Below are 27,894 nucleotides of genomic sequence, written 5' to 3'. Positions count from 1 at the left end.
ATGAATATAGATACATATACCATAAAACAAAGTTTGGGTGGTAAATGAATATGTTCAAAGTCTATACATAATTTTCCTTCAATAAATGCTTTATTATCGTATAACTTTTATATTAATCTACATTAATCTTTTACTAAGTATTTGTTATATTACATTTGAATATCAAATGATCTACAGAAACTGCTTCACAAACGCCGATACCTCCTGTCACCAGTACTTCACCCAAAGAAACCGCTGCAATCACAAATACTGTTCATCTGTCTACCACCGCTTCACCAACCACTGCCTCTACATTGTATCCTACTACCAGCCATACTGTAACAGCACCAGGTGGGTACCCAGATAGGCATTTATCGATGCCAAACTATCTGCCTATCTATCTCTATATATACATGTACAAATAACAGAAGAACAAAGTTTGAGTGGTAAATACTACTGAAAAAGCACCAGGTGTGCACTCTTATGAGGTATGTATCGATGTCCTCTGTCTGTCTATGTCTCTGTCTTTCTCTCACTCTCTCTGTCTGTCTGTCGATCTATCTATACATCTACCTAGATAAATATACCATATGAGGAAAGTTAATGTATGTCTCCAAACAAAGACATTGCTTTCTTTTAATAAATGCTTTAGTATCATACATCTTTTATATTACTCTACATGTATCTTTTTCTAAGTTTCTTTTATATTAAATTTAAATATCAAAAGGATCTACAGAAAATGCTTCACAAACACCGATCCCTCCAGTCACCAGAACTTCAACAACAGAAACCACTGCACTTACAAATACTGTTCCACTGTCTACCACCGCTTCACCAACCACTGTCACTACCCTGTATCCTATTACCAGCCATATTGTAACAACACCAGGTGGGTATCCATATAAGGAACTTATCAATGTCTTTCTGTATGTCTGTCTATCTAGCTATCTCTATATATACATGAACATAGATACATATACAATAAGACCAAAGTTTGAGTGGTAAATGGATGTCTCCAAAACTCAGACATTATTTTCCTTTAAAAAATGTTTTAGTACCATGTATCATTTATATTAATCTACATGTATCATTAACTAAGTATTTGTTATATTGCATTTAAATATCAAAAGTATCTACTGAAGCGACTTCTCAAACGCCGATCCCTCCTGTCACCAGTACTTCACCCATCGAAACCACTGCACTTACAAATACTGTTCCTCTGTCTACCACCGCTTCACAAACCACTGCCACTAGATTGTATCCTACTACCAGCCATACTGTAACACCACCAGGTGGGTATCCAGATAAGGTATTTATCGATGCCTAACTGTCTGACTGCCTGTCTGTCTCTATATATACACATGTACAAATAACAGAAGAACAAAGTTTGAGTGGTAAATGCTACTAAAAAGGCACCAGGTGTGCACTCAAATGAGGTACGTATCGATGTCCGCTGGCTGTCTATATCTCTGTCTTTCTCTCTCTCTCTCTTTCTCTCTGTCTGTCTATCGATCTATACATGTACATAGATAAATATACCATAAGACCAAAGTTCGAGTGGTAAATGTATGTATCCACACCCCAGACATTCTGCTTTCTTTTAATAAATGCTTTAGTATCATATATTTATTATATTACTCTACATGTATATTTTTCTAAGTATCTTTTATATTAAATTTAAATATCAAAAGGATCTACAGAAACTGGTTCACAAACACAGATCCCTCCAGTCGCCAGTACCTCAGCCATAGAAACCACCAGACTTACAACTACCGCTCCTACGTCCCCCACCACCTCACCAACAACTAAAACTACAGGTATTTGGTGAATGCAGTGTGTGTCTAGTGGATGCAGTGTGTATGTAGTGGATGCAGTGTGTATGTAGTGGACCCAAAGTATGTGTGTAAATTTTTTTAGGTAGGAAGGATAGGGATTGTGTATTGATGTGAGAGAGCAGTTTTCATTTTAATTTAATATTTTACTGTTTACCTATTGCCAGAGAGGTCTGGTGGCACCCTAACCAATATAGGAAAGATGGAGCCCAGGAGTTCCAGGTTCCTCGTCAGAACATTGCCACAGGTTTCAAAAGCAATGCTTTTGACAGCTGGGGCTTGCAAGAGTTGGAGAGGACCTGCAGCAGGGGGACCCTGGAGTTTCCTCTACCCTCTCTTCACTAAACTAGTCTGCAATGTCCCAGGGGTGTAGGGGGAGAGTTAGTTAGTTATTTTTGAGAGTTAAAGTTAGGGTTCGTTAGCTCCTTTACTACCAAATGATTGTTATTTGAAAAAAATATTATCATAACATTTATTTGAAACATGGGATATCCTTTTACTGCAGTAAGAAATGGGAATCCAGTGCTACACGTATGGTATTAGAGACAATGTACATGAGATTAGTATATAAATAATGAAGCAAAACCATCCGACTACATACAGGACATACGGACTGCAAAAAATGGACAGTGTTGACGGAATTCATCAAAGTCCAGATTTTGTCATTCAGGACCTGAACAGCATCTGGATTTTGTCTGAAATCAGCTGAACAGCTGAAATTCCGGCCAAATGCGACAAATCCAGGCTCGGAGAATTAAATTCTGAGCCTGGATTAAAAAACACCAAACAATTTGCCCTGTGGCAGTGCTAGTAGCCAGTGGACAACTCGCTGAAATCCCTAGGTGGAGGGATTGAGTTAATTATGTGTCGGCTGGCCAGCGCTAGCTAGCCAAACTACTTTAAAAAAATGGAATAAATATAAAGTCAACAAGTTCAGGTCGGGCATGTCTTCTAAACATTGCCATTGCAACACTGTAGCTAGTAACCCAATAATTTGCCCTCACCTATTTGCATAGAATGGGGCTACTTTACATGTTAAGGGACAGGGGACCTAGTGTCAAATAGTTCTTCAATTTATCAATTCACTTGCAAATAGCAAGTGAATGACAATTTATGAAAAAGCATCCTGCTGGATTTATTCAGTTTATCATCAGCCGCCATGTAGTCGTTGATAAATCTACAATTCTGGTGCTGTAGATTGGTTTGAATGCGTAAATCACTGAATTTCCGAACTCATTCAAATGAATGTTACAGACCGACCGAATCCTGACCGCTGTTAGCCGTAATAAATATAAGAATCGCCAATGCAGTCGGCATTCGGTTGTTTTCACAGGATTTTGTCCATTCGTACAAAATCAGATGTTTAGTGAATAAACCTGATAATCTGCCCTTTGAAAACAAGTGTTTCACATTTGTGTTGATGCATAGCTGAGTTTCTTATCTTTTGTGACCTCTTGATATGGATTCACTTACCCTAGTATTAGCTGAGCAGTCAAACATCAGTAGAAACCCCTCATTCTGTTACCATGCCTTTCTTTTTTTTTGCTATCTTCTATACACATTTTAATTTACAGCACGTTTTTTTGTTTTTTGTTTTTTTAGTTATGTGCCACAATGGAGGTACCTATGATGGAACTAAATGCATTTGCCTGGATCAGTTTTATGGGCCCTCGTGTGAGAGTGTGGTGGACAACGTTGAGGTTGAAGGTAAGTGTTTCAAGTTGACAGTTTGACAGGATAGCCAGATCAGAGCCAGAACTTTGAATCTGATTATACAGATTATGTAATCTGGAAACAAGATGATAGATAAAGAAAAAGACCTTGAGTTGAATATTAAAAATAAAACCATGATAGCAATAATACATGCTACATGATTAGAGCCAACATTGTGTTATAGCTAGCACCACAGGGTAGAAATTAATCAAATTCATAACATAATCATCATATTAGAGAAAACAGATCATGAAAAAATACAGGCCACCACAGACCCATAAACATTCCTAGCAATGACCTGCTGGCTCTAAATTAAAAGTTGAACTGAAGTAAAAATAATACCACTGTGATAGTGAACCTGAGAATCGCTAACATGAATTATAAATCTGGCTTGAGTCAAAACAGCTCAGATGAATACAATGAATTCCCAGACCAGCTGAATCCTGACTTGCTTTAATAAATATGAGAATTGCCAATGCAGTTGGCTTTCCGTTGTTTTCACCAGATTTTGTCCATTCGGACAATATAAGGTGTTAAGTGAATAACCCAGATAATCTGCTTTTTGAAAACAAGTGTTTCACTTTTGTTTTTGTGTGTAGCTGAGTTGTTTATCTATCTCTCAAACGTTCTCAATATAAATATATCATTCTTTTATTATGCATTTCTTTATTCTCTACTATCTTCTATCACTATTTCAATGAACAGCAAATTGTATTATTTTTATTTAAGATTTGTGTCAGAATGGAGGTACCTACGATGGAGTTAAATGCATTTGCCTCGATCAGTTTTATGGGCCCTCGTGTGAGAGTGTGGTAGACAGAGTTGAGGTTGGTGGTAAGTGTTTCAATTTGACAGATCATGAGAAATGTACAGGCCACCACAGATCCATCAACATCCCTAGAAATGACCTGCTGGCTCTAAATTAACAGTTGACTTTGTATCTCTCTCCTGGCAGGTAATGTTAATACCACTGTCATAGTGAACCTGAGAATCACTAACATGAATTATACACCTGCCTTGAATCAAACTGACTCACATGAATACTATGAATTCATAAAGAACTTTAAATTAGAGGTGAGAATGTGATCAAAGTATGTGAATCGTTCAGCAATCTATACATCAGTTGCACAGTATAACCTTTCACCTCTCCCCATCTTTGTTATAGATGCAAGTATTCTATAAAGATCTACCTGGATATAAAGATGCGATAGTCATTAGTTTGAGGTAGGTCACCCGAAAAACAATGACCTATAAACAGTAGGGTAAACCACAAGTCCCTATATATATGTTCTGGAGTACCTGAAAAAGGTAAACAATTAAACTCATACATTTAATCTTAAATATAGAGTTAACCCCTTAAGACCTCAGCCAAATGTACAAGTTGTGAACGAAACAAAATGTAAACAAAACCTGGCATTTGCGCTATATGTCTGTCCAACCGTAATTCACCTCTTTCATATTAAATGCACCCCCCCCCCTTATTATATATCATTTTATTCAGGGGAAACAGGGCTTTCATTTAATATAAAATATTTAGCTATGAAACATAATTTAATATGAAAAAAATGGGCGAAAATAAGATTTTTGTTTATTTTTTTAGTTCTACATGACATTTTAACTGTCAATGTCATAATACTGTTTGCTTTTACTGCAATAAAATACACATATTTGTATTCAGCAAAGTCTCACGTGTAAAACAGTGCCCCCTATGTACAGGTTTTATGGTGTTTTGGGAAGTTACAGGGTCAAATATAGCGTGTTACATTTGAAATTGAAATTCGCCAGATTGGTTACGTTGCCTTTGAGACTGTACAGTAGCCCAGGAAATAAATTTACATACATAATGGCATACCATTTGCAATAGTAGACGACCCAAGGTATTGCAAATGGGGTATGTCCAGTCTTTTTTAGTAGCCATTTGGTCACAAACACTGGCCAAAGTTAGCGTTAGTATTTGTTTGTGTGTGAAAAATGCAAAAAACGCCAATTTTGGCCAGTGTTTGTGACTAAGTGGCTACTAAAAAATACTGGACATACCCCATTTGCAATACCTTGGGTTGTCTACTATTGCAAATAGTATGCCATCATAGGGGTAATTTTCATTCTTGGGCTACCATAGGGTCATAAAGGCAACGTAAGCAATCTGGCGAATTTTAATGTGAAAAAAATGAAACACAAGCCTTATATTTGACACTGTAATTTTTGAAAACACCATAAAACCTGTACATGAGGGGTACTGTTGTACTCGGGAGACTTCGCTGAACACAAATATTTGTGTTTCAAAACAGTAAAAAGTATTGCAGCAATATTATCGTCCGTGTAAGTGCTGTTTGTGCGTGAAAAATGCAAAAAATGTCACTTTTACTGGCGATATCGTCGTTAATACATTTTACTGTTTTGAAACACTAATATTTGTATTCAGCGAAGTCTCCCGAGTACAACAGTACCCCCCATGTACAGGTTTTATGGTGTCGTGGAAGGTTATAGGGTTAAATATAGTGCTAGCAAATTAAATTCCCTATACTTTCGGCATGGGTTGTCAGGCAGGTCCCGCTAATTGTAATTAATTAGGATACTTAATTATGTAAAATTATTACATAAATATATGTGTAGAATTAATATATGTATATATATATATACATATGTGTATATATACGTATATATATATATATATATATATATATACTCATAAATGAAAAAAATCAAAATGCACTCACAGGTCTTCAAATTAGTGGACAAATTGGTGCTTTATTTGGTCATCAAAAAAGTGTACAAAAATCAATCGACGTTTCGACCCTGCCGGGTCTTTTTCAAGATCCTATATATATATATAATATTTTTTAAATATTTTTATTTATATATAGGTATATATATATAGTGATATATACGTATATATTTATGTATATAGATATATATATATATTATTTCGTTCTACATGTATTTTGATATAAATAAATATATATATTAATATCACAATACAGTTAGAACGAAATAAAACACATCTATATATTTTTTAATATTTTATTTTTAATTATTTTTTGTATTTTATTTTTTTACGTATTTACATATTTTTTTATATTATATATAAATATATATATAACAATAATTATATATATATTTAATCAGTATCAGTCTACGTGTAATTTGATATTAATATATATATATAATTATATATATATTAAAATTAAAATACACATAGACAGTGTATGTGTGTGTGTGTATATGTGTATATATATACTTTGATCAAACTTTTACAAACTAATAAAATCTGTCAACATTGAAGTTGCTGTTTAGTAGATAGGAGAGTGCGCTGGATCTTGTGTATTTATTGTATAATATGGCCCCCAGCAGCACCCCATTTAAGCATGTTTAGGTGAGTGCAACCATCCCCCCATGTTTCCTATATATATTTGGGAGTCTAGCCAACTCCTTGGTTCTGCACCCCTCCCTGTTACAGGTGCCTCATCTCAGGTCCCTATTTAGCCTTGTACTGCAGAGAGCCTCAGATGGAATTTTTTCCCAAGTAAGTGGTTAATCTCATAAGAGCAGACATTAGACTGTGAGAGTAGGACCTGCCAAAGATGGGGTACATTGACGTTGTGGCAGGCTTATGCAATGTATGATCATATAATGTAACTAAATCCCCATTTTTTTTTTTTTTTTTTTTTGCCTAGATTAGGTGTTTTTAAAAAAAACTTTTACAAACTAATAAAATCTGTCAACATTGAAGTTGCTGTTTAGTAGATAGGAGAGTGCGCTGGATCTTGTGTATTTATTGTATAATATGGCCCCCAGCAGCACCCCATTTAAGCATGTTTAGGTGAGTGCAACCATCCCCCCATGTTTCCTATATATATTTGGGAGTCTAGCCAACTCCTTGGTTCTGCACCCCTCCCTGTTACAGGTGCCTCATCTCAGGTCCCTATTTAGCCTTGTACTGCAGAGAGCCTCAGATGGAATTTTTTCCCAAGTAAGTGGTTAATCTCATAAGAGCAGACATTAGACTGTGAGAGTAGGACCTGCCAAAGATGGGGTACATTGACGTTGTGGCAGGCTTATGCAATGTATGATCATATAATGTAACTAAATCCCCATTTTTTTTTTTTTTTTTTTTTTTTTGCCTAGATTAGGTGTTTTTAAAAAAAATCTTTTACAAACTAATAAAATCTGTCAACATTGAAGTTGCTGTTTAGTAGATAGGAGAGTGCGCTGGATCTTGTGTATTTATTGTATAATATGGCCCCCAGCAGCACCCCATTTAAGCATGTTTAGGTGAGTGCAACCATCCCCCCATGTTTCCTATATATATATATATATATATATATATATATATATATATATATATATATATATGATCTAAGTATATATATATATATTTTTTTACACTTATTTAACTTGATTTAATTTGATTTTCAGCCAGCAGGGGGACTAACTGTCATTACAGGCCAGCTATCCCGGCCATGTGATTGTGAGGTCCTCGCAAGGACCTCACTCTCACATGGCTCGGGGGGGCTGAAGAGGGCAGACGTGCCGCGGGGGGCTCCCTGGGAGTCCCCCCAACCGCGATCGCCGGCGTGGGATCGCCGGCGTGGGATAACCGGCGACCGGGTAAGTGAAAAAAAAACGGAGGGCGTACTATTACGCCCTGCGGCGTTTAGAGCCACTTTAAAAAGGACGTAATAGTACGCCCTCTGGTCTTAAGGGGCTAAATGCATGTGTTTCATTGTTGTTTCAGGTTGTATATGGTACCTCCATTACAAACATCCTTGATAAAGACCCTGGTTGGTTAATACATTGATCTTATATTTATTTAATACATGACATTTTGGTTTGGTAGGTCCCAGAGAGTGCTCTTGTTTTTTTTAAATTGCACTGGGAAGCAAGCAGATATCAAATTTTGTTTTTGTTTTCCTTTCTATAAGTAGAATGCCAGACTATCACTTATAGTGGAAAATGTATTCATACTTAGCATAATTTTGTTTTTTCTGGCTATTATGCATGGCAGCATATACAAATGGTTTAGTTTAGCCCCTTTCAGCCGATAGAACAGGAAAAACACTAAAGACTCCAAAAGGAGGCTCCATTCCTAAGGTCCTCAGTCAGTGAAAAGCTCTACCGTAGATAGAGTCATCTTAATGGGTGGGTAGTATATGCTGTCAGGAAAAGAAAATGACAGTAAGTATGAATACATTTTCCACTTTCCTGGTTTATCATGGCAGCCTATACAAATGTGAATACCCAAGCTTCAAAGGGAGGGACAGAAACATAAATAACTGCAAATCAAATATTTAGAACAAGTCAACAGAGAAAAGAAGATTGAACTGAGTTAAAGACTTAACGTCCAAATAGCGCTCCATTGGCTGCTTTAACATCCAGTATGTAATGCCAAGTGCCAGCTTTACAAAAATTGTCAAGAGAGACCATTGCCACAGAAGCTCAAGATGCTACAACTGCATTATGACTGATACCCTTCAGTACAGGTAGAGAATGGCATTGATAAGCCTTTGACATGGCTACTACCACCCACTGTCTCAAGGTGTAGGTGGAGGCCACTTCACCCTTTCTGTGGCCAAATGGGAGAAAATAGTGTCTAGATGATTTATGGAAAGAGCTGGTTCTTTCAGGATAAACGATGAGTGCTTTAACCACTTCCAGATAATGCCAGGTATATGCTTCTGGAGAGGAAGGATAAGGGTAAAAAAATAAGATAACACAAGCTCCCGGTACAAGTGGAATTTGAAGATTACCTTAGGCAGGATCTCTGGTACTGGATGCAACCATATCCTGTTGAAAATTAGTGAATGGGGGTTCACAGGACAAAACCTGGAGTTCACACATTCTATTTTCTGGGGTACTAGCCACAAGCAGCATCAGGGCTGCCATCAGAAATTTTAGGGCCCCTGACACAGCTCAAGATCTGGGCCCCCGGGGCCAGCCCCGAGTCCGCCCACAAGGATGAAGTGTGTGTGTATAGTGGATGCGGTATGTGTGACATGGATGCAGTGTATATAGTGGATGTAGAATGTGTATAGTGGATGCGGTATGTGTGTCATGGATACAGTGTGTATAGTGGATGCAGTAAGTGTGTCATGGATGCAGTGTGTATAATGGATGCAGATTGTACGTTTTGTGTAATGTATGTAATGTTTGTATGCATGCATTAGATGCAGAGTGTGTGTGTAGTGAATGTATGTGTGTGTATAGTGAATGCAGAGTGTGTGTTTTTGTAGTGGATGTAGTGTGTATAGTGAATGTAGTGTGTTTGTAGTGAATGTAGTGTGCTTGTAGTGAGTGAAACGTGTGTATAGTGAATATAGTGTGTGTGTGTGTGTAGTGCAAAGTGTGTTTAGTGAATGTAGTGTGTGTGTAGTGCCGAGTGTGTTTAGTGAATGTAGTGTTTGTAGTGAGTGCAGATAGTGTATAGTGAATGTAGTGCAGAGTGTGTTTAGTGAATGTAGTGTGTGTGTAGTGCAAAATGTGTATAGTGAATGTAGTGTGTGTGTGTGTGTTTAGAGCAAAATGTGTATAGTGAATGTAGTGTGTGTCTGTAGCGCAAAGTGTGTTTAGTGAATGTAGTGTGTGTGTGTGTGTGTGTGTAGTGCAGAGTGTGTTTAGTAAATGTAGTGTTTGTAGTGAGTGCAGAGTGTGTTTAGTGAATGTGGTGTATGTGTAGTGCAGAGTGTGTTTAGTGAATGTAGTGCAGAGTGTGTTTAGTAAATGTAGTGTGTGTGTAGTGCAGAGTGTGTTTAGTGAATGTAGTGTGTGTGTGTAGTGCAGAGTGTGCTTGTAAGGATTCAGTGTGTGTGTAAAATAGGGGGAAAGGGGAGTATTATTTTATTTATTGCCCTCTGTGCACATATATATATAGCGAAAATCGCTATATATATATATATGTGTGTGTGCTTCTCTATGACAAGTGTTCAGCGTCGACATGCAGAGCATGGAGATGTTGAATGTCAGTGCTGCACATTTTGCAACACTGACACAGGAGGCGCCTAGGTGTTCCTAGGCAGCAATGTAAACACTGCATTGTCTCTGAAAAGGCAGTCTTTGCAGCAAAAACCCTGCAGTGGTAGACTATACTCACCAGAACAACTACATTAAGCTGTATAATATAAATTAAGCTGTAGTTGTTCTGGTAACTATAGTGTCCCTTTATGTTTGTGCGTGCAAAGGGGTAGGGACAGCAGAGGGTGCCGAAAGGAAGGGGCTGTAAAGGGTGTGAGTGAAAGGGGCTGCAGAGGGTACAGGGGGGAATAGAGGCTGTAGTGGGTGCAGAGGAGGGACAAGATGTAGTGGGTGCAAAGGGTAAAAGGAGCTGCAGTGGGAGCAGTTGGGTAGCCCACTAGCCACTACCAAAAGCAAAACCCTACCATTGCGCACAGTGCAGGGGGCAGGAGATGCAGTGGGAGCAGCAGGTAAGGGCTGCAGTGGGAGCCGAGGGGTAGGGAATTCAGTGGGAGCAGGGAGGTAGGGGATGCAGAGGGAGCAGGGAGGTAGGGGCTGCAGTGGGAGCAGGGGTAGGTGCTGCAGATGGAGCAGGGAGGTAGGGGCTGAATGAGGTAGGGGTTGCAGAGGGAGCAGGGAGGTAGGAGCTGTAGGGGTTATGGGCTAGGGGCTGCAGAGGGAGCAGGGGGTAGGGGCTGCAGAGGGAGCAGGGGGTAGGGGCTGAAGAGGGAGCAGGGATGTAGGGGCTGCAGAGGGAGCAGGGAGGTAGGGGCTGCAGAGGGAGCAGGGAGGTAGGGGCTGTAGGGGGTATGGGCTGCAGTGGTCGCAGGGGTTAGGAGCTGCAGAGGGAGGTGGGAGGTAGGGGCTGTAGGGGGTATGGGCTGCAGTGTGTAGGAGCTGCAAGGGGTATGGGCTGCAGTGGGATCAGGGGCGTAGGGGATGCAGTGGGAGCGGGGGGGGCTGCAGATGGAGCAGTGGGGTTGGGGCTGCAGAGGGAGCAGGGGTGCAGTGGGAGCAGAGGGGTAGGGGCTGCAGAGGGAGCAGAGGGGTAGGGGCTGCAGAGGGAGCAGGGGATGCAGGGGGTAGGGGATGCAGTGGAGGTAGGGGCTGCATAGGGAGTAGGGGATGCAGTGGGTGCAGGGGCTGCAGAGGGGGTAGGGGCTGCAAAGGGAGCAGGGGGTAGGGGCTGCAGAGGGAGCAGGGGTGCAGTGGGAGCAGGGGGGTAGGGGATGCAGTGGGAGCAGGGGGTAGGGACTACAGAGGGAGCAGGGGGGTAGGGGCTGCAGGGGGAGCAGGGGGTAGGGGCTGCAGAGAGAGCAGGGGATGCAGTGGGAGCAGGGGGGTAGGGGATGCAGTGGGAGCAAGTGGGGGGTAGGGGATGCAGTGCGAGCCAGGGGGTGGTAGGGGATGCAGTGGGAGCCAGGGGGGTAGGGGATGCAGTAGGAGCAAGGGGGGTAGGGGATGCAGTGGGAGCAAGGGGGTAGGGGATGCAGTGGGAGCAGGGGGGTAGGGGATGCAGTGGGAGCAAGGGGGGGGGGGGTAGGGGCTCCCAAAATTGAGACAGAAAGGACCTTTGAGGTCCTTGAGATGCCAGTGAGCCCATCTGACACGTCTGATGGTGGAATCCAGGATTCCTAGTAGCTGCATCCACTTTCTTGCTGTTGCTAAGTGAAAACTAAGAAACTGGGAGAGAAAACTTCCACAATCCATGGAACTTTTCCTGAGATAGGGAAAATGGTGTCTTGGAGGGTATAGAATTCTGCACCCAGAAATGTCATCCTCTGAGCTAGTGTGAGACTGCTTTTCTTGATATTTATAAAGCAGCCACATTTCCTGAGTTCGGCTATATCCTACTATCACCTCCATTGATTCATTAATGAGTTTACTGGGTCCTCCAACACAATAAGTACATCGTCTGCGTACAGCTTTATTTTTATTTCCACATGGTTGTTAAAACCTTTTATTTTGTTGTTATTTCTTATCTAAGATGCCAGTACCTCAATGGTCATGACATAGAGAAGAGGGAGAAGTGGACAGCCTTGTCTAGTACCGTTTTTCAATTTAAATGAGTTAGAAGAGATACCCTGGCCTATTACTTTTCCCGTAGGGTTCGAGTCAGACTGTCTCCCCTTTGGATAAATATCCCTGCTACTGGGGGACAGGACCGACTTTCCCTACCCCCTGTGGTCTGGGCACAAAGACTACGGCCCCATCTGCACCGGTGTGGAGCTTTTTGTCTCCCCTTTTTCGGCTAAGCTGCCGCTGGGGAGGGGGGGTAACAGGGTCCTCTCCCTTACACACTTTCAGCCGCTGGGGAGGGAGACAGACTGTCTCTACTCCCAATACATTGTCCTGCCGCTGGGGAGGGGAGACAATGCTCTCCACTCCCTGCACTTCGCTCTGCCGCTGGGGAGGGAGGACGAGGCTCTCCTCTCCCAGTAAAATACACTGCTATTGGGGAGCAGGACCGACTGTCTCTGCCCCCTGTAGCTCATTCTATCGCTGGGGGAGGGAGACAGGGCTCTCCTCTCCCTGCAAGGAGTACTGCCGCTGGGGAGGCGAGACGATGCTCTCTACTCCCTGCACCACACACTGCCGCTGGGGAAAGGAGACTCTGCTCTCTATTCCCTGCAAATCAATCTGCCACTGGGGATCTGGGCCGACCACCCAGCATCATTGTAGGGCCGGTGGAGAGACCTCGGTCCCATCTCCACCTGCCGCCTGGGGTTCCTCCCAGTAACTCTCCACAATATTGTCCCAGCTGAAGGATTCTGGATCTGGGTCTGTTACTCTGTTTTTCTGCCGTTCCTTCTCAATGGAGTGGAACAGATGTTGGTAGTCCTGCTCCAGCTCCATCTCTCAGGTTACTAGGTAGGCCAGGTCTTGCTCCACCTCGTGAGGGTCATCCCAGTCGTGCATACTCTCCCTCCACTCAAAGATGACACAGAACCGGGTTTGTGTAGAGCTCCCAAACTCAAGCTCTGAAAAAGACTCCCATAACAAACCAGGGCCATCAAACTCCTCTCCCTCTGGCTTGTCATGCTCGGCTGTCCAGTGTATATACTGTGCTGCATACCACCAGAGTGCCATGTAGGCATCTTCCAGCCACAGCTCCTGCCATACCCGGTGCTCCAGTTCCTTTATCCATTCTTCCAGCAAAAAACACTCTTCTTAGGAACAGATCTGCTATCTAGACAGGATCTTTCACCCCTCGCAGGGTCCAGCGTTCTCCGTAATACTAATTCTTATTGCCAATATAAACGGACATGCCCCTTCATTAGCCCGTCAGCATGCATAAATCATCTGTCTCTCCGTTCAAAGCATCCTGGACTCCCAGCTTCCAAGCCCATACGTCGACCCTGAAGTGATATACAGGGTTCTTGCGGGAGAGTTTTAGCCCGGTGCCATCTGCCATAGATCCTCCTGCAGGAAATCACTTCTGAAGCACTTCAGAAGCCGTGGCGTTGTCCCTTTATTGATCCTCATCCGGCTCTAAACCCAAAAGTGTTGCAGCGTGCTACGTCATCCAATATGGTCGCAGCGACTTGTATTCCCATAATGCAAGTCATCGGTATTGTCCCATTAAGACACGAACTGCACATTTGCAGGTTAGAGATGGGGTAGAGAGCTTGGTCTGCAGCATACATGGCCCCTGAACACCCAGGGACCTGTGAATAAATTGAGGGGGAGCATACGAAATAAAGTAAAAGTGTCTGCAAGGTGATTAAAAGGAAACAAGGTGCAAACGTCACCAAAGTTTAAAGGCACAACTTGATAAAGGCACCACAGTTTAATGACACCACAGTATTAAGACTCCATAATATAAAGGTACCACAGAATAAAGGCACCACAGCAAATAGTAAACCCAAAATAAAGTAATAAAGATATATATGTCCATAAGTAAAGGGAGCAAAATTCTACCATCCGAAGGGCTGTAGGACAGGAAGAAAACTGAGGACCTTAGGAATGGTGTTTTCCTGTCCTGTTGGCTGTAAGGGGCGTAGCTAACCCATTTGTATAGACTGCCATGAATAGTTGCAAGCTATATATATATATATTTAAAAAAAAACAGTATAGATTTATTTGGGTTTATTCTATATTTGTAGCTTTTTTTTTTTTTTTACATTTTACCAGACTTTGTTTATTTCTTGCAGCAATGGCTCTGTCTATGTTAAACACGAGGTGATTGTTGAGGCTGAATATAATGAAAATGAGTCTGTGATTAAACAGTACGAGGAGATACTTCAGAAAGTCAATCAGACCTTGGAGAATTTTAGAAATAATAATTGCACAAGTGAATCAAACGGATGTAAGTATTTGGTAAATAAAGTGTGCATTATAGAGTGTCTTACTTGCTAGAATACACATTTTAACCCCTTAAGGACCAAACTTCTGTAATAAAAGGGAATCATGACATGTCACACATGTCATGTGTCCTTAAGGGGTTAAATGCATCTGCATTCAAGTACACAAACGAGCATGTGCTACTTTGAAGTTGGCATAGCCAGACGTTGCAGGTGTGATTTATGTAATGAAATCTAACTTTGGCAAATTTACCATGTCTTCTTAGATATAATTTTAATTTTAATGTTTATGGACAGCAAATAAATAGAGTGGACCTAACGTAGGTAGAGCACTACTTGAAGGAACTCCCTTATTATCCATTAAACAACAGCAAGTAATACGTTCACTGACAAGATAGATTTGGATCCCTTTCCTGGGAGACACTTGCATCTCTCACAGTTTGAGTATATGTGACATGACGTTTAGTAATTAAGGTGAATCTATTCTTTACTTAGATTAGGCAAACTAATCATACTGGATTAGTTACTGAACTGTGAATTGCCAGAAATTCAAACTGGATTCATGTGAATATCTAATGTTAGGTCACAATAGCTACCATAAATGGAAAATATCTACAAACCAACCAAGTTTTAAGTTCCGCTAATTTGTCCTAAAATGTGAAATTCACTTTGAATTTCAAAAATGTCACAATTTAGTGGATACCCCAGCATTTATAAGTGCTACCCATTTTTAACACTATGAATTAAAAGGAAAGCTTCACATTCAAAACCAACGTGACTAAAGCATACCTTTCATGGCAAATAAAACTTAGATCTACAAATCAATCAAAATTGGAATCAAGAAAAAGAAATTGATACACACGGTCACAACCGAACGTGTGATCGTGTGAAATCAATCCTAAACGATGCCTATCACAGAACTACTTGACAGGGGGTAACCCAAAATAAAGACAATGTAAAAAGAGGAGACCATTGAGACAAACAAGGGGATCCTAAGTAGTAGTTCTGAATACACAGAAAGAAAAATGACCGGGTAGTACAGGGTAAGAGGCATAAAATAAATAACGCAATTACATACTGCCTAAGTGCTACCTAGTGAAAACATAGCATCATTTTTTACCGTAATTTATGTTTTCACTAGGTAGCACTTAGGCAGTATGTTTTTCTCACAAGTTAGTGTTTAATTGGTATCTTTACTGACCGGACATAGGGATTGGCGTTTCAAGTGTAGTCAGCTTATTCCTGTGGGGTGATCAGAGCTTATTGGGGCTAGGTTTATCCACCCTGGATGACCCCACATTTACAGGCAGACTACCATTTTTTTCTATGTTTCACTAGGTCATTGACGTTTCAAGTCTACTCAGCTCAATCCTGTTGGATACTCAGAGTTCTTCATTAGAGTTAGATTTTTCTACTTTAAATGTCCTTATTGACAGGCAGGCTGTTTTGCTATTATTGTTTTTGTCGTCAGTATGGGGGTTCTCTTCACCCTTCACCTTTTTGTGCACAGCTAGACCAGATATATAGAATAGGTATATACCATAGATCAGGTATATAGAACAGGTATATACCATATACCCCCTTTCTACACGTTTGCTGGGGCACTCTACTTCCACTACCTAGCGTAATTGCGTTATTTATTTTATGCCTCTTACCCTGTACTACCCAGTCATTTTTCTTTCTGTGTATTCAGAACTGCTACTTAGGATCCCCTTGTTTGTCTCAAGGGTCTCCTCTTTTTTACAAATCAATCAAGCTATTTTGGCCTTTACAAATAACTAAGTGTTGCCTATTCTTTAATACTATGTATTAAAAGAAAGGTTTCACATTTAAAACCATCTTCACTACAGCATACCTGTGTCATGGCATAAACAATATAAATTGTACTAGCAGAACTGAACAGATTTCTTTAAAATAAGAGATGGAAAAGGGCATTCATTTATTTCTGTGCCTATTGGTACAGAGATAAAAAAAAAGCTAACGGAACACAATGTTTGAAATAGGAAGGAGGGAGAGGGGCAGGCTCTGTGTGAAAGAGTCAGTAGCAAAGGATAAAAAGTCAGTATGATTTAGTTCAGGAGCTTTGGACAAACAATCTGAGAATGGAGAGGGTGAGGGAGAACAGATAAGGTTTATTTACATACCATAAAACCAACATAAAGTGTTGGATACTTTCACCTGTTGTGGAATGCAAGATTGTGCTTCTCAAACAGGGTTATAAAGGAGAGCTATGTTTTAGTGTAACACCCTCTAAAAAACATGTTTGATGCACTCAGCAGGAGACAGGGATAATGGGTATACATTAGAATATGAGCTTCTAATAGTATTAGAGGAACACTATAGGTCAGGAACACAAATATGTATTCTGGACCCTATGGTGTTAAAACCACAATCTAGCTCTACTGGCCTCACCTTGACTCCCTAAATATAGTAAAATCTTACTTGTATTCAAGTCTGCAACTGCTGCCTCTGCCCCTTACCTGACTCTGTTGACATATTTAGAAGTGGTGGTCTGAGCTAATCACAATACTTCCCCACAGGATTGGCTGAGACTGTCAAGGAGGCAGATCATGGGCAGAGCCAGCACAAGTCAAACACAGCCCTGGCCAATCAGCTTTTTCTCATGGAGATGAATTGAATCAATGCATCTCTATGAGGAAAGTTCAGTGTCTGCATGCAGAGGTTGGAGACATTGAATGGCAGTGCTGCTCACTCTGCAGCACTGCCACATCTGATGAGTGGCTAGTAGAGGTATCCCTAGCCTAAGCTGTAATGTAAACACTACATTTTCTCTGAAAAAACAGTGTTTATAGCAAGAAGCCTGAAGGGAATGATTATACTCACCAGAACAAATACAATAAGCGGTAGTTGTTCTGGTGACTATAGTGTCCCTTTAAGGGAAGAAACTCTTAATTGTTAACATGAGTCAAGGCAGAAGGTTAATAAACAGCAAACCTATATCTGTCATGACAGGTTCAATTTAAGCTACTGATTAGGTAAAAAGAAAAATAAAGTAGATGTGTCATGGACATTTTTCTGTGACTGAAGTATGTCTTGTACTGGATACCACACGTACCATATAACCCAGGTGCTCTGAAGCCAGGCTGGCCAGACCTCCCTTCCAAGAAGTATCAATGGTTCCAAACAAGATTGAAAACCACTATTCTACACCGTGACTTGAGAATGGCATAAAAATAAATGCAAAAAATATTTCTTGATTTATTCAGGAGATGTTGCCTCCAACCAACAGAAATATCCACTAAAGCAGTGGTTCCCATCCCAGTCTTCAAGTAACCCCTTACAGTTCAGGATTTAACGATTACCCAATTGTGTTTATGATGTTTTTAGAAAAGAAATAACACTTTAGACACAACAGGGTAATCCCTAATTTCTGGACTGGTAGGTACTACTTGAGGACTGGGTTGGGAACCCCTGCACTAAGGTATGAATTTTAGGGCATTCAAATAGAACCATGTAAATTGTCTGATTCTTTTCTGTTTTGACCTAAATTTAAACATTTGCTTCCTGTTCAAGCTGAATTCTCGATAATTCATACTTTACTGAATAATCCCCCGATTGTCTCGCCCTTCTGCAATGGATGTTTGTAAGCCCACCGGGGCTGCTTATCTTTACCTTTTTGTTTCTTTCCATTGCAGCAAAACTGTGTATTGACGTAGACAACAGCAAATTAACTGCTGTTTTTCCAAAAAGTGAAAAAGGTACGTGAATATTAGTTCTGTTGTTCAACAAAATATTTCAGATAAATCCGCTAATAAGGTGACTAAAATTGGCTCTCAAAATTAGTGAACACCTTATGTAATAAAAATATAGGAGAAATAGTATAATAAAATAGTAAAGTGATATTTCATGTAGCAGCCAACAGTGCTTGGCATCGACAAGCAAACTTGACCAATAAACATAAAAAATATTGGTGCCCAAACAATTATAAGCTGCATCTGAAAATTAAAAACAACAAACATAGTGATTTAATGTAAAAAAAACTTCCTCAAACAATAATCCTTAATGGTTTAATTTATAATGCATTAGTGGCTATTTTTCACTTACATAGCTGAACACCAGGAGGCAGGGACGGACAGACAGCCATCTGGGCCACCGGACAAAATTAGATCCGGGGCCCTTCAAAGACAAAATATTAAAGACTAAGTAAATGTTAAAAATGTCTTTAAAAATCACGGTCGGGGTTATTCTCTGAAGTGAGAATTGCTTGGAAAAGTGAATTTTAAAATAAATAGCTGTATTGGAAAAATTCTCCAAGTCAAATTTGTTCTTCATTTTGATTATTTAGGCATTCCATTTGACATTCAAGTCGGATTTCTGACAATTCTTACTTTAATGAATAACTCTGTGTACATTTATTTGATAATTTCATATTTTCATTCAGGGGTTTAACTAAGATGAGCTGGGCCTCAGTGCAAGATTCAAAGAAGGGCCCTCTCGTTGCCCCTCCCTAAGCTACAGACATAAGTGGCTTATCTGTGGTCAATGTGTGTGTGATTGTACAAGGGTTTAGAGAGTATGATTGTGTACGGGACTTGACTGAGTGTGATTGTGGTGGTTAACAGAGTGTAATATGTATGTATATATATATATATATATATATATATATATTTATTTATATATATATATATATATATATATATATATATATATATATATATATAACATGGGGAGGTTGTTGCACTCACCTGAACATGCTTAAATGGGGTGCTGCTGGGGGCCATATTATACAATAAACAATACACAAGATCCAGCGCACTCTCCTATCTACTAAACAGCAACTTCAATGTTGACAGATTGTATCCGCCCACGCTACAACGATAGAAGATAAAACAGGGAGGATAACACTAGGGGGGAGGGAGGACCACTAAGGAGTTGGGGGAGAGAGAGGACCACTAAGGGGTTGGGGGGGGAAGACCACTAAGGGATAGGGGGGGAGAGGGAGGACCACTAAGAGAGGGTGGGGGAGAGAGAGGACCACTAAGGGGGCAGAGGAGAGAGTGGTTCACTAAGGGGGGAGGGAGGACCACTAAGGGGTGGAGGACCACTAAGGAGGGGGAGGTAGGACCACTGAGGGGGGAGTGAGAGGACCACTAAATGGGGGGTAGAGAGGACCACTTAGGGGGAAAAGGTGGGAGTGGAGAGGACCACTTAGGGGAAAAAGGTGGGAGTGGAGAGGACCACTAAGTGGGGGGGGGGGAGAACACAAAGGGACAGGGAGGGGAGTGGAACATTGAGGGACAGGGAAGAGAGGGGAGAGACCACTAAGGGGCAGGGGGCAGGGGAGATCTCTAAGGGACAGGGGAGATCACTAAGGGACAGGAGTGGAGGGAAGAGCACTAAGCGACAGGAGGGGGAGCTCTGAGGGATGGGTGGGCAGAGCACTAAGGGACAGGGGGAAAAGGGAGCGCACTAAGGGACAGGAGGGGAGAGCACTGATGGACAGAAGGGGAGGGGAGAGCAGTAATTGACAGGAGAGGAGGGGAGAGCACTATAAAAAAATAAAGACCCTGCTCCCCTCTCAACCCTTTTCCTACCCCACAAACCCTCTCTTTCAAACTACACACATATACAATGCATCCATACACATACACAGATATACCGAAACACACAGTGCATCCCTTAAGCACACACACACTGCTTCTCTTACACACACACAGAAACAAAATGCATCTCTTACACACACTCAATGCACCCTTTACAGACACACACTGCAATACATTACATACACAGAAACACACCTTGGATCCCTTACACATACAACCAGAAACACACAATGCATTCCTCACACACTGCATCCCCTATACACACACTACATACCTTACACAAATTGTTATCCCTATACACTACATTCCATAAGAACACATACACATTACATCCTCTACAATAACACATAAAACATACCCTACACACGTACACTCCACTCCCTGTGAGCGAACTCATGGGTGGGCCATGTAGGTGGATGTGACAAACTACCATTTGTCACTGGGCATTGGAGAGGACTGATTGCTAGCCTCCTGCCCTGCGACTATGGCCCTGGGATGGATTGCCCTTTAACCTCTTAAGGACCAAACTTCTGGAATAAAAGGGAATCATGACATGTCACACATGTCATGTGTCCTTAAGGGGTTAAGGAACTGAGTTGGGACTTAAGGACTTATATTATGCTGTTTCTGGCCCTTTAACTGTTTTGTACAAAAGATTGGTACTTCGATATGGCACTTCGGATACAGCCGAAGTGCCGAAGTAGTCGAAGTGGCCGCCATTAGACAGTCGAACACGTGGTGGCGGCGGCCATTTTAATCCAGTCGAACGCTGACCTGTACCTTCCCCTGCCCTTCGGCACTGCGGCTGGAGACTAAGTCCCGTTCGAAGATTCAAACACACGTTCGAACGGGACTTTGTCATTTTGGGTGTAAAATAGACCTCCAGTAGACAATTGAACACCACGGAAACACAACCCTGGTTTCACTTCGACACTTCGACAGAAGTCGAAGTGTGTTCAACGATTCGAACGCCGCCTTCGGATGGGACTTTGTTACTTTTCAGGGCAGAAATAGACCGACCAAAGAGCCTGAATCTGTGGAACTGTTTTGGGCATGCAAACAGGTGTGCAGTCGGTCCAAAGAGACTTTTTAATATTTCTGGAACCCCTGAACGGATTTGTACGAATTTTGAATATGTTTTTTTCGAAGTTGTGTTGTTCATAAAAATATAAGTTTTATTCCTGTGTGATGAAAAATCAGAAAGTTATAAAAATGCATAAAAGGTATAAGTTTTTAGCTTGGAGATAATTGAGGAGATACAGTAAGAAACTCAATTATCTCCCAAGCAGAGGGGAGGGAATCTGTGGGATGTAACCGTTGTCTGATTGGTTAATGGCTAATTGCCTGGGGGCGTCTCCCTTGCAGGGGAGCACTGAATAAAAGCAGAGTACCTGCCATTAAACATCAAATCTTCTTGACCCTCAACACGTAGTCTTGTCTCGTGATTGGAGGGGACAGCTATATTCACACTGGGGATTGCTATGCTCTGCATACTCCCTTGAGCTTTAATCACTTAGCTCTTTTAAGAGCTTGTTCCTGTTACACTCTCCTTGGAGGAGAGGTCTTCCCCACACGGTCCTGGAGGACAGAAGCTGATGGAAGGGTGGACGGAAGACGGCGAGGCTCCAGTTAAGCTATGGCAGTTGTGGAGTCTGCGGTGGTTGTGGTGTCCAGTGCGGTGCTTGTGGTCCTCGGCGCAAGCTAGGAAGCGTATATTAACGGAAGGTATCCGTTACAGTGGACGGGCCTTGTAGACATACTCATGGTCAGGCCCTGGGGGCCCAGACCTTGAGCTGTGTAAGTGACCCAAAAAAATGGGTCTGCTTCTTGTTCATTGATTTTTGTGGACACTGTTACAAACAGTCTCCAGAGATCCTCTTCTACACCAGACCAGTGGATCCAGACTGCAGCCTGAGCCCATCCTCATCCTCTTGTCCTCATCTGGTGGTAAGTAAGCAATCCAGTATATTTTCAGTGGCACTAGTCTCTAATTTACATCACATTAAAGGGCCATTATAGTCACCAGAACCACTACAGCTTAATGTAGTGGTTCTGGTGTCTATAGCCTGTCCCTGCAGGCTTTTTAAGGTAAACACATTGCCTTTTCAGATAAGACACTGTGTGCAGCACTGGTGTTGTCCTATATGGCAGATCATTTGGGTGGGGCATTATGATGTCACATGGTGAGCAGAACATATGGGGGCGGCATATTTTTTTTGCCTATGGCGGCAAAAATCCTTGCACCAGCCCTGATTGGTAGTAGGCATGAAAGAAATAATCTGAATGTATCTGTATTGTCTTTTTGCAGATCGCTGCAATGAAGTTGTTCAGTCTGGCTTTCAGGAACACTTTCAACCAATCGTTGTTAATAATAGCCTGATCTGTGTTTCAAGCTGCAGTCCAAATTCAAAAAGCTATTTAAATTGTCATGATGGCACCTGCCAATTACAAAAGGTCACAGGAGCACATTGCTTGTGAGTATATGTTATGGTTTATAGAACAATCACTATGTACAAAATGATGCTTCCAATTGATACATCATTCTATTATGTAATGAGATATGGTGCGATAGTACATAAATACAGCCTCACGCAAAGACACTTATAATGAATCCATTATCTAATATTGAATGCAATGCTTCCCGGATTTAGCAATTATATGTTAACAGTTGTTTGTCTGGCCTAAAATGTGTGTTTTTGTGATATGTTTTTGTTTAGTAACTTTGTATTGCTCTATCTTTGTTTTGCAGTTGTCCAAAAACAGAAACATACATATATACCTCCCAGGGGTGCCAGGGAAAGATATTAAAGGCAGGATTATATGGTGGCATTGGTGCGGCAATTGCAGTGCTTGTAATATTTATTTTCACTTTGAGTTTCTTCATGTTTCGAAAACACCAGAAAAAGTAAGTACTGTTTTTGTAAATACAAAAAGAGAAGTCCTGCGCTCACTCCCATCCCTACTGGGCCGGCAGCAATGACTACAGTACACATCAGCCCCAATATATAGTAAAAACCAAAGAAAAGAAAAAGTTACCTGCACTCTCACCTTAAGCCCTATGTATATTTAGACAAATGGAGGTCATTTAGTTGCTCCAATGGCCATTGGAGGGAATGCCCGCCTGCCAACATCAAGGCAGACCCCCCTAAGCAGGTCCTAACACTGACCCTTCAGCCTGCTTCCTTGAGCTTCTGGCAAAGATATCTCTAATGAGACAGAGAGGGGTATTTTTTATATACACCCCTATATATTTATTAAAATACTGTTTTTGTAATGTATTGTTTGCTTCCTTGTGTTATGTGTCTGTGCTTTGAGATATATATATATATATATATATAAAAAACAAATATGCTTGGCACTCACCCTATCTCAAAAATCAAGTTATAGATGCCTTAGTGCTATCCCACGTGTAGAAGATATATATGCAGAAATAAGGGAAGCACTCTCCGGTCTTCATAAAAAGTCCTTTAGTATTTTATTTCCAAATTTTCAAATAACGATCGACGTTTCGACCCCTCAGGGTCTTCCTCAAGATCAGTGTATCAATAAACATTAACCAAATATATAGCATAATCAATAATGTACTCACCAATCGTGACTGAATCACCTCCCCTCCTCCGTGTAAACCCGGAAGTGAATTAGCGATCACGTGACTACGTGACCCGTCGTGCTACGTGCGTGCTGACGTGTACATGTGTTGCTAGGAAACCCATATACAAAACATTTACAGAGTTATCTATCCCGAGCAGTGTATAGATATGTGAATATATATCTATGTAAATTAAATGTGAACTATGAAAAATGTAGGAATAGCTATGCATACAGCTATATAAGATGCAAACAAATTTGTAAGACTTTTACAGTGAATCCACGTATGTGATCACGCAATGAAAATAGTGCCAAATTGCATGCAGTGAAGAAAATGTGCATAGATGTCATATAGATCTCCCCAGAGAGCTATATCACCTAATCTTATATATACATAGGACATAGAAAAATACATATAAAGGTGATATCCACCATATCATAACCAACATAACAATGGAGAACTAGCTTATGATGACCATAGTCTATGTAAAGACGCAAAGCAGGGCAGCTATGTCATAACTGTCAAAAATAACTATTCCAACTCTATGTATAATAGAGTCGGCGGCTCGGGGATAAATAGCCATATTCTTGAGGAGTAAGTCATTTTGAAGACCTATTCTATCGATCAGGAGCCACCAGGAGATACTGGAGAAAGACTGAAAAAGAATGCAACACAGAGAGAACGGAGCAAGAGAGACAGCTGGAGAGACTAAATGAAAAGTTCAAATATATACAACACATCTCACGGTGTTCTATACCCCAATTATAGAAACATAGACAAAATAATATTTTCATTGAGCCCCTTAGGGGCGACAGTGTCCAATCGATATATCCATTGGGCCTCTCGTTGTAGCAAGATCCTCGATCTGTCCCCTCCTCTGGACATGGGAGGCACATGATCTATGGCCACAAATCTGAGAGTCGGGAGTCTGTGTTCCAAGTTTAAAAAATGTTTGGCCACTGGTTTGTCGCTATGTTGATCCCTGAATGCGGTCATAATCGTAGATCTATGTCCTCTTATGCGATCCCGTAGGGTCAAGTCGGTTTTCCCCACATATGAGAGTCCGCAGGGGCATGTGATCATGTATATGACATGATCAGTGGTACATGTAATATAGTGTGGTATTTTGATTTTGAGGCCACTATGAGGATGGGCGAAAGTTGTACCACTGATCATGTGACCACATGTCACACACCCACTGCATTTAAAGCAACCTTTCTTGGAGATCAGAGCGGGCTTGCGATAACTGGCTATAGGATCATTCTTGACCAGGAGATCTTTCAATTTTTTGTTTCTTTTATAGCTTAATATGGGTGTTTCCAAGAATGTTCTAGGTAAAGATTTGTCCGATCTAAGCATACCCCAGTTTTTATGAATGGAGTTTCTGATGATCGAGGTCCCTGTATGAAAAGTGATAGGGAGATAGATCCTCGGTGTTTTGGGTGTTGTCCTATTTTTGGAAGTAGTTTTCTCACGATTCCAAATGTCCACTGCTTTAGTATGTGCCGCCTTGAGTGTACACGGTAGATATCCTCGTTCTCTAAATCTTTCCCACATCTCTTGGATCTGTGTGTCTCGTTTGTCCGTTTCTGTGTTATATCTGAGGACCCTCAGAAACTGTGATATCGGTAATGATCTTTTAAACTGTTTGGGATGAAAACTGGAAGCCATGAGTAGAGTATTTCGATCTGTTTTTTTTTTGTTTATTGTCGATCTGTTTATTGATACACTGATCTTGAGGAAGACCCTGAGGGGTCGAAACGTCGATCGTTATTTGAAAATTTGGAAATAAAATACTAAAGGACTTTTTATGAAGACCGGAGAGTGCTTCCCTTATTTCTGCATATATATATATATATATATATATATATATAATCTGGCCTGATCTCAATCATTTGTAATATTCTAGCTCCCTTATACCTGTACATTGTGCGCTCAGATAGTTATATAACTGCAACGCTTTGTGAATTTAGGCATACGTTATTCAAAGATGATGAAAAATCATGGTATGAAGACAATGACGATGAATGGAGTGTTGTGCGAGGAATCACCAACCTAAGTGAAGCAGTATATGAAGGTATGTGTTACGGTTGCCTCCAGGCTAGCTGGAACTTGGAGCATAGAAAGGATTCTCTTAGCGCTCACCAAAGGACCATCAGCACCGTAGACACTATAAGCACTGCAGACTCCACGAACTGACGTTGCTGGGCTAGGATCTCGCCGTCTGCTATCCACCCTGGACCTACGACCAGGCTCCAGGTTCCAGTAGGTGAACCTCTTCCTTCTGTAGAGCGAAGCAGGATCAGGAACAAGAGCTCTTACAAGAGCTCAGTGGCTAAGGGAGTATGAAGAGCATAGCAATCCCTGTAGTGATTATAGCTGTCCCCTACAAACATGAGTCAAGGCTGCAAGTTAGAGGGTCAAGTCATTCTGTTTTATTTGGCACCAAAAGGCCTTCTTTTATGCAGGTTTTCCTTACATAGGACCACCCACATGGTTTTACAGAACAACCAACACACGTACATTACAGAAAACACACCCAGCAATTACACACAAAATCCTCCCCCTCTGCCTGTGATATAATTATGGTACACAATGCTTAACATAATTATCACAGGCAGGAAAAATACAGTATTTATACATACACTGTAACTTTAAAAATATATGTATAGCGGTGAGTTCAAACTGTCGAACGGGACTTAGTCTCTAAAGCTGAAAATGGAGTTTAGGAGAAGGTAAGGGTCAGCGGTGTTCGTGAAAATGTGTAGCCGATTTCAGTTCCATAGATTTGGCTACATATCACTGATCTCGTTCGAATGAACAAAGATAGCCACCGCCACGTGTTCATTTGCACAAACTGTGGCCACCCGGCGGTCGGCAATTTACCTACAGCAGGCTCCCAGCCTGGAAGGTAAATTGATGACACACTTCCACTTCTGGGTGGTCCGCCTGTGTGGTACTTGGTTCAGTAAGCCCCATTTACTGAACCAAGTGGGAGAAAACCAGGAACAAGTTATTTTACATGTCTGGGGACATAGTCTTAAAGGGGCATGGTTCACCAAAGTCACAATATGTCCCCAGCCGGTTCTTAAAGGGCCATACACATCCAATAAAAGTCCATACGTTTTCAGGGGCACAATCTCCCAGGGGCCATAGTAATAAGGAAGGAGGCTGGCAAATAGGCTTCTCCACAACCCAGGGAAGCAGGGTAATTTGTAATTTAAAGGGCCAGTTACAAAGGGCAGTTTGTAATAGTATGTAAACAGCTTAAAAGTACCACAATCCAGCTACTCTAGAATGACTGAGAATTATAAATCAGCCTTATGTTGGTGTTACTAAAAACATTCCAGGGACAGACTCATAGCTCTTTCTGTTTGTATCACTGTATCAGCCCGCAGGAGTAGAGACTGTCTCATAGCTTCTTCTGTTGGTGTCACCTTGCAAGCAGAGGGATGGATGCATTGCTCTTTTATTGTGCCCCTATGCAGGGAAGGATGTTTAGTAACCATGTCTAACTAAATGTTCCTCTTTGTCCAGATTATCAGCAAAGTTCTTTATCTGCCAAAGAGAGATTCCGACCAGCCCTCGAGAATGTAGATACAACCATCCAGGTAGGCAAAGATTGACTTTCTCTTCCTCTTCATATAATTTCTCTTTCTTTCCTTCCCTAAATGACTTTTGTTATTTCCATTCTTATATTTATTTATGATTGACTGCTTTTTATAGATTGACATTGTATTTTGTTGAACATTATGTCATGGCATTGTGCTTTTCCATCTCTGTTGGGTGGAATTTTCATATCAGAATTTTAGAATTTGTACAATACATTCATTTATTGAAACTCTTTCAACTTTTTTTCCCCGTGTTCTTATTTAATTATTGGTCCTCTTTCTTCACTAACCTTTACATAATCTTTACTTCTTGTACAGGTTAAAATACAGAGACCAGAGGTTTTGAAAGACTGA

The 27,894-nt window shown here is 41.1% G+C and overlaps 1 protein-coding gene across 1 annotated transcript; it reads left to right on the top strand.

Annotated features, from left to right (window-relative positions):
• On the top strand, positions 1–27,894 carry LOC134603697 (mucin-3A-like). Its single transcript, XM_063449875.1, has 14 exons — positions 1–40; positions 178–330; positions 1,671–1,796; positions 3,414–3,518; positions 4,254–4,358; positions 4,480–4,598; positions 4,690–4,748; positions 14,627–14,781; positions 18,433–18,495; positions 22,649–22,814; positions 23,090–23,245; positions 25,903–26,006; positions 27,467–27,540; positions 27,859–27,894. The coding sequence occupies exons 1-14, from the start codon at positions 1–3 to the stop codon at positions 27,892–27,894; spliced, it is 1,461 nt and encodes a 486-aa protein (XP_063305945.1).

Source organism: Pelobates fuscus, chromosome 3, assembly GCF_036172605.1.
Source record: "Pelobates fuscus isolate aPelFus1 chromosome 3, aPelFus1.pri, whole genome shotgun sequence".
In the NCBI taxonomy this organism is placed as follows: Eukaryota; Metazoa; Chordata; class Amphibia; order Anura; family Pelobatidae; genus Pelobates; species Pelobates fuscus.
Note: the sequence above shows the minus strand (reverse complement) of the source record. Positions and strands in the feature narration are given on the sequence as shown.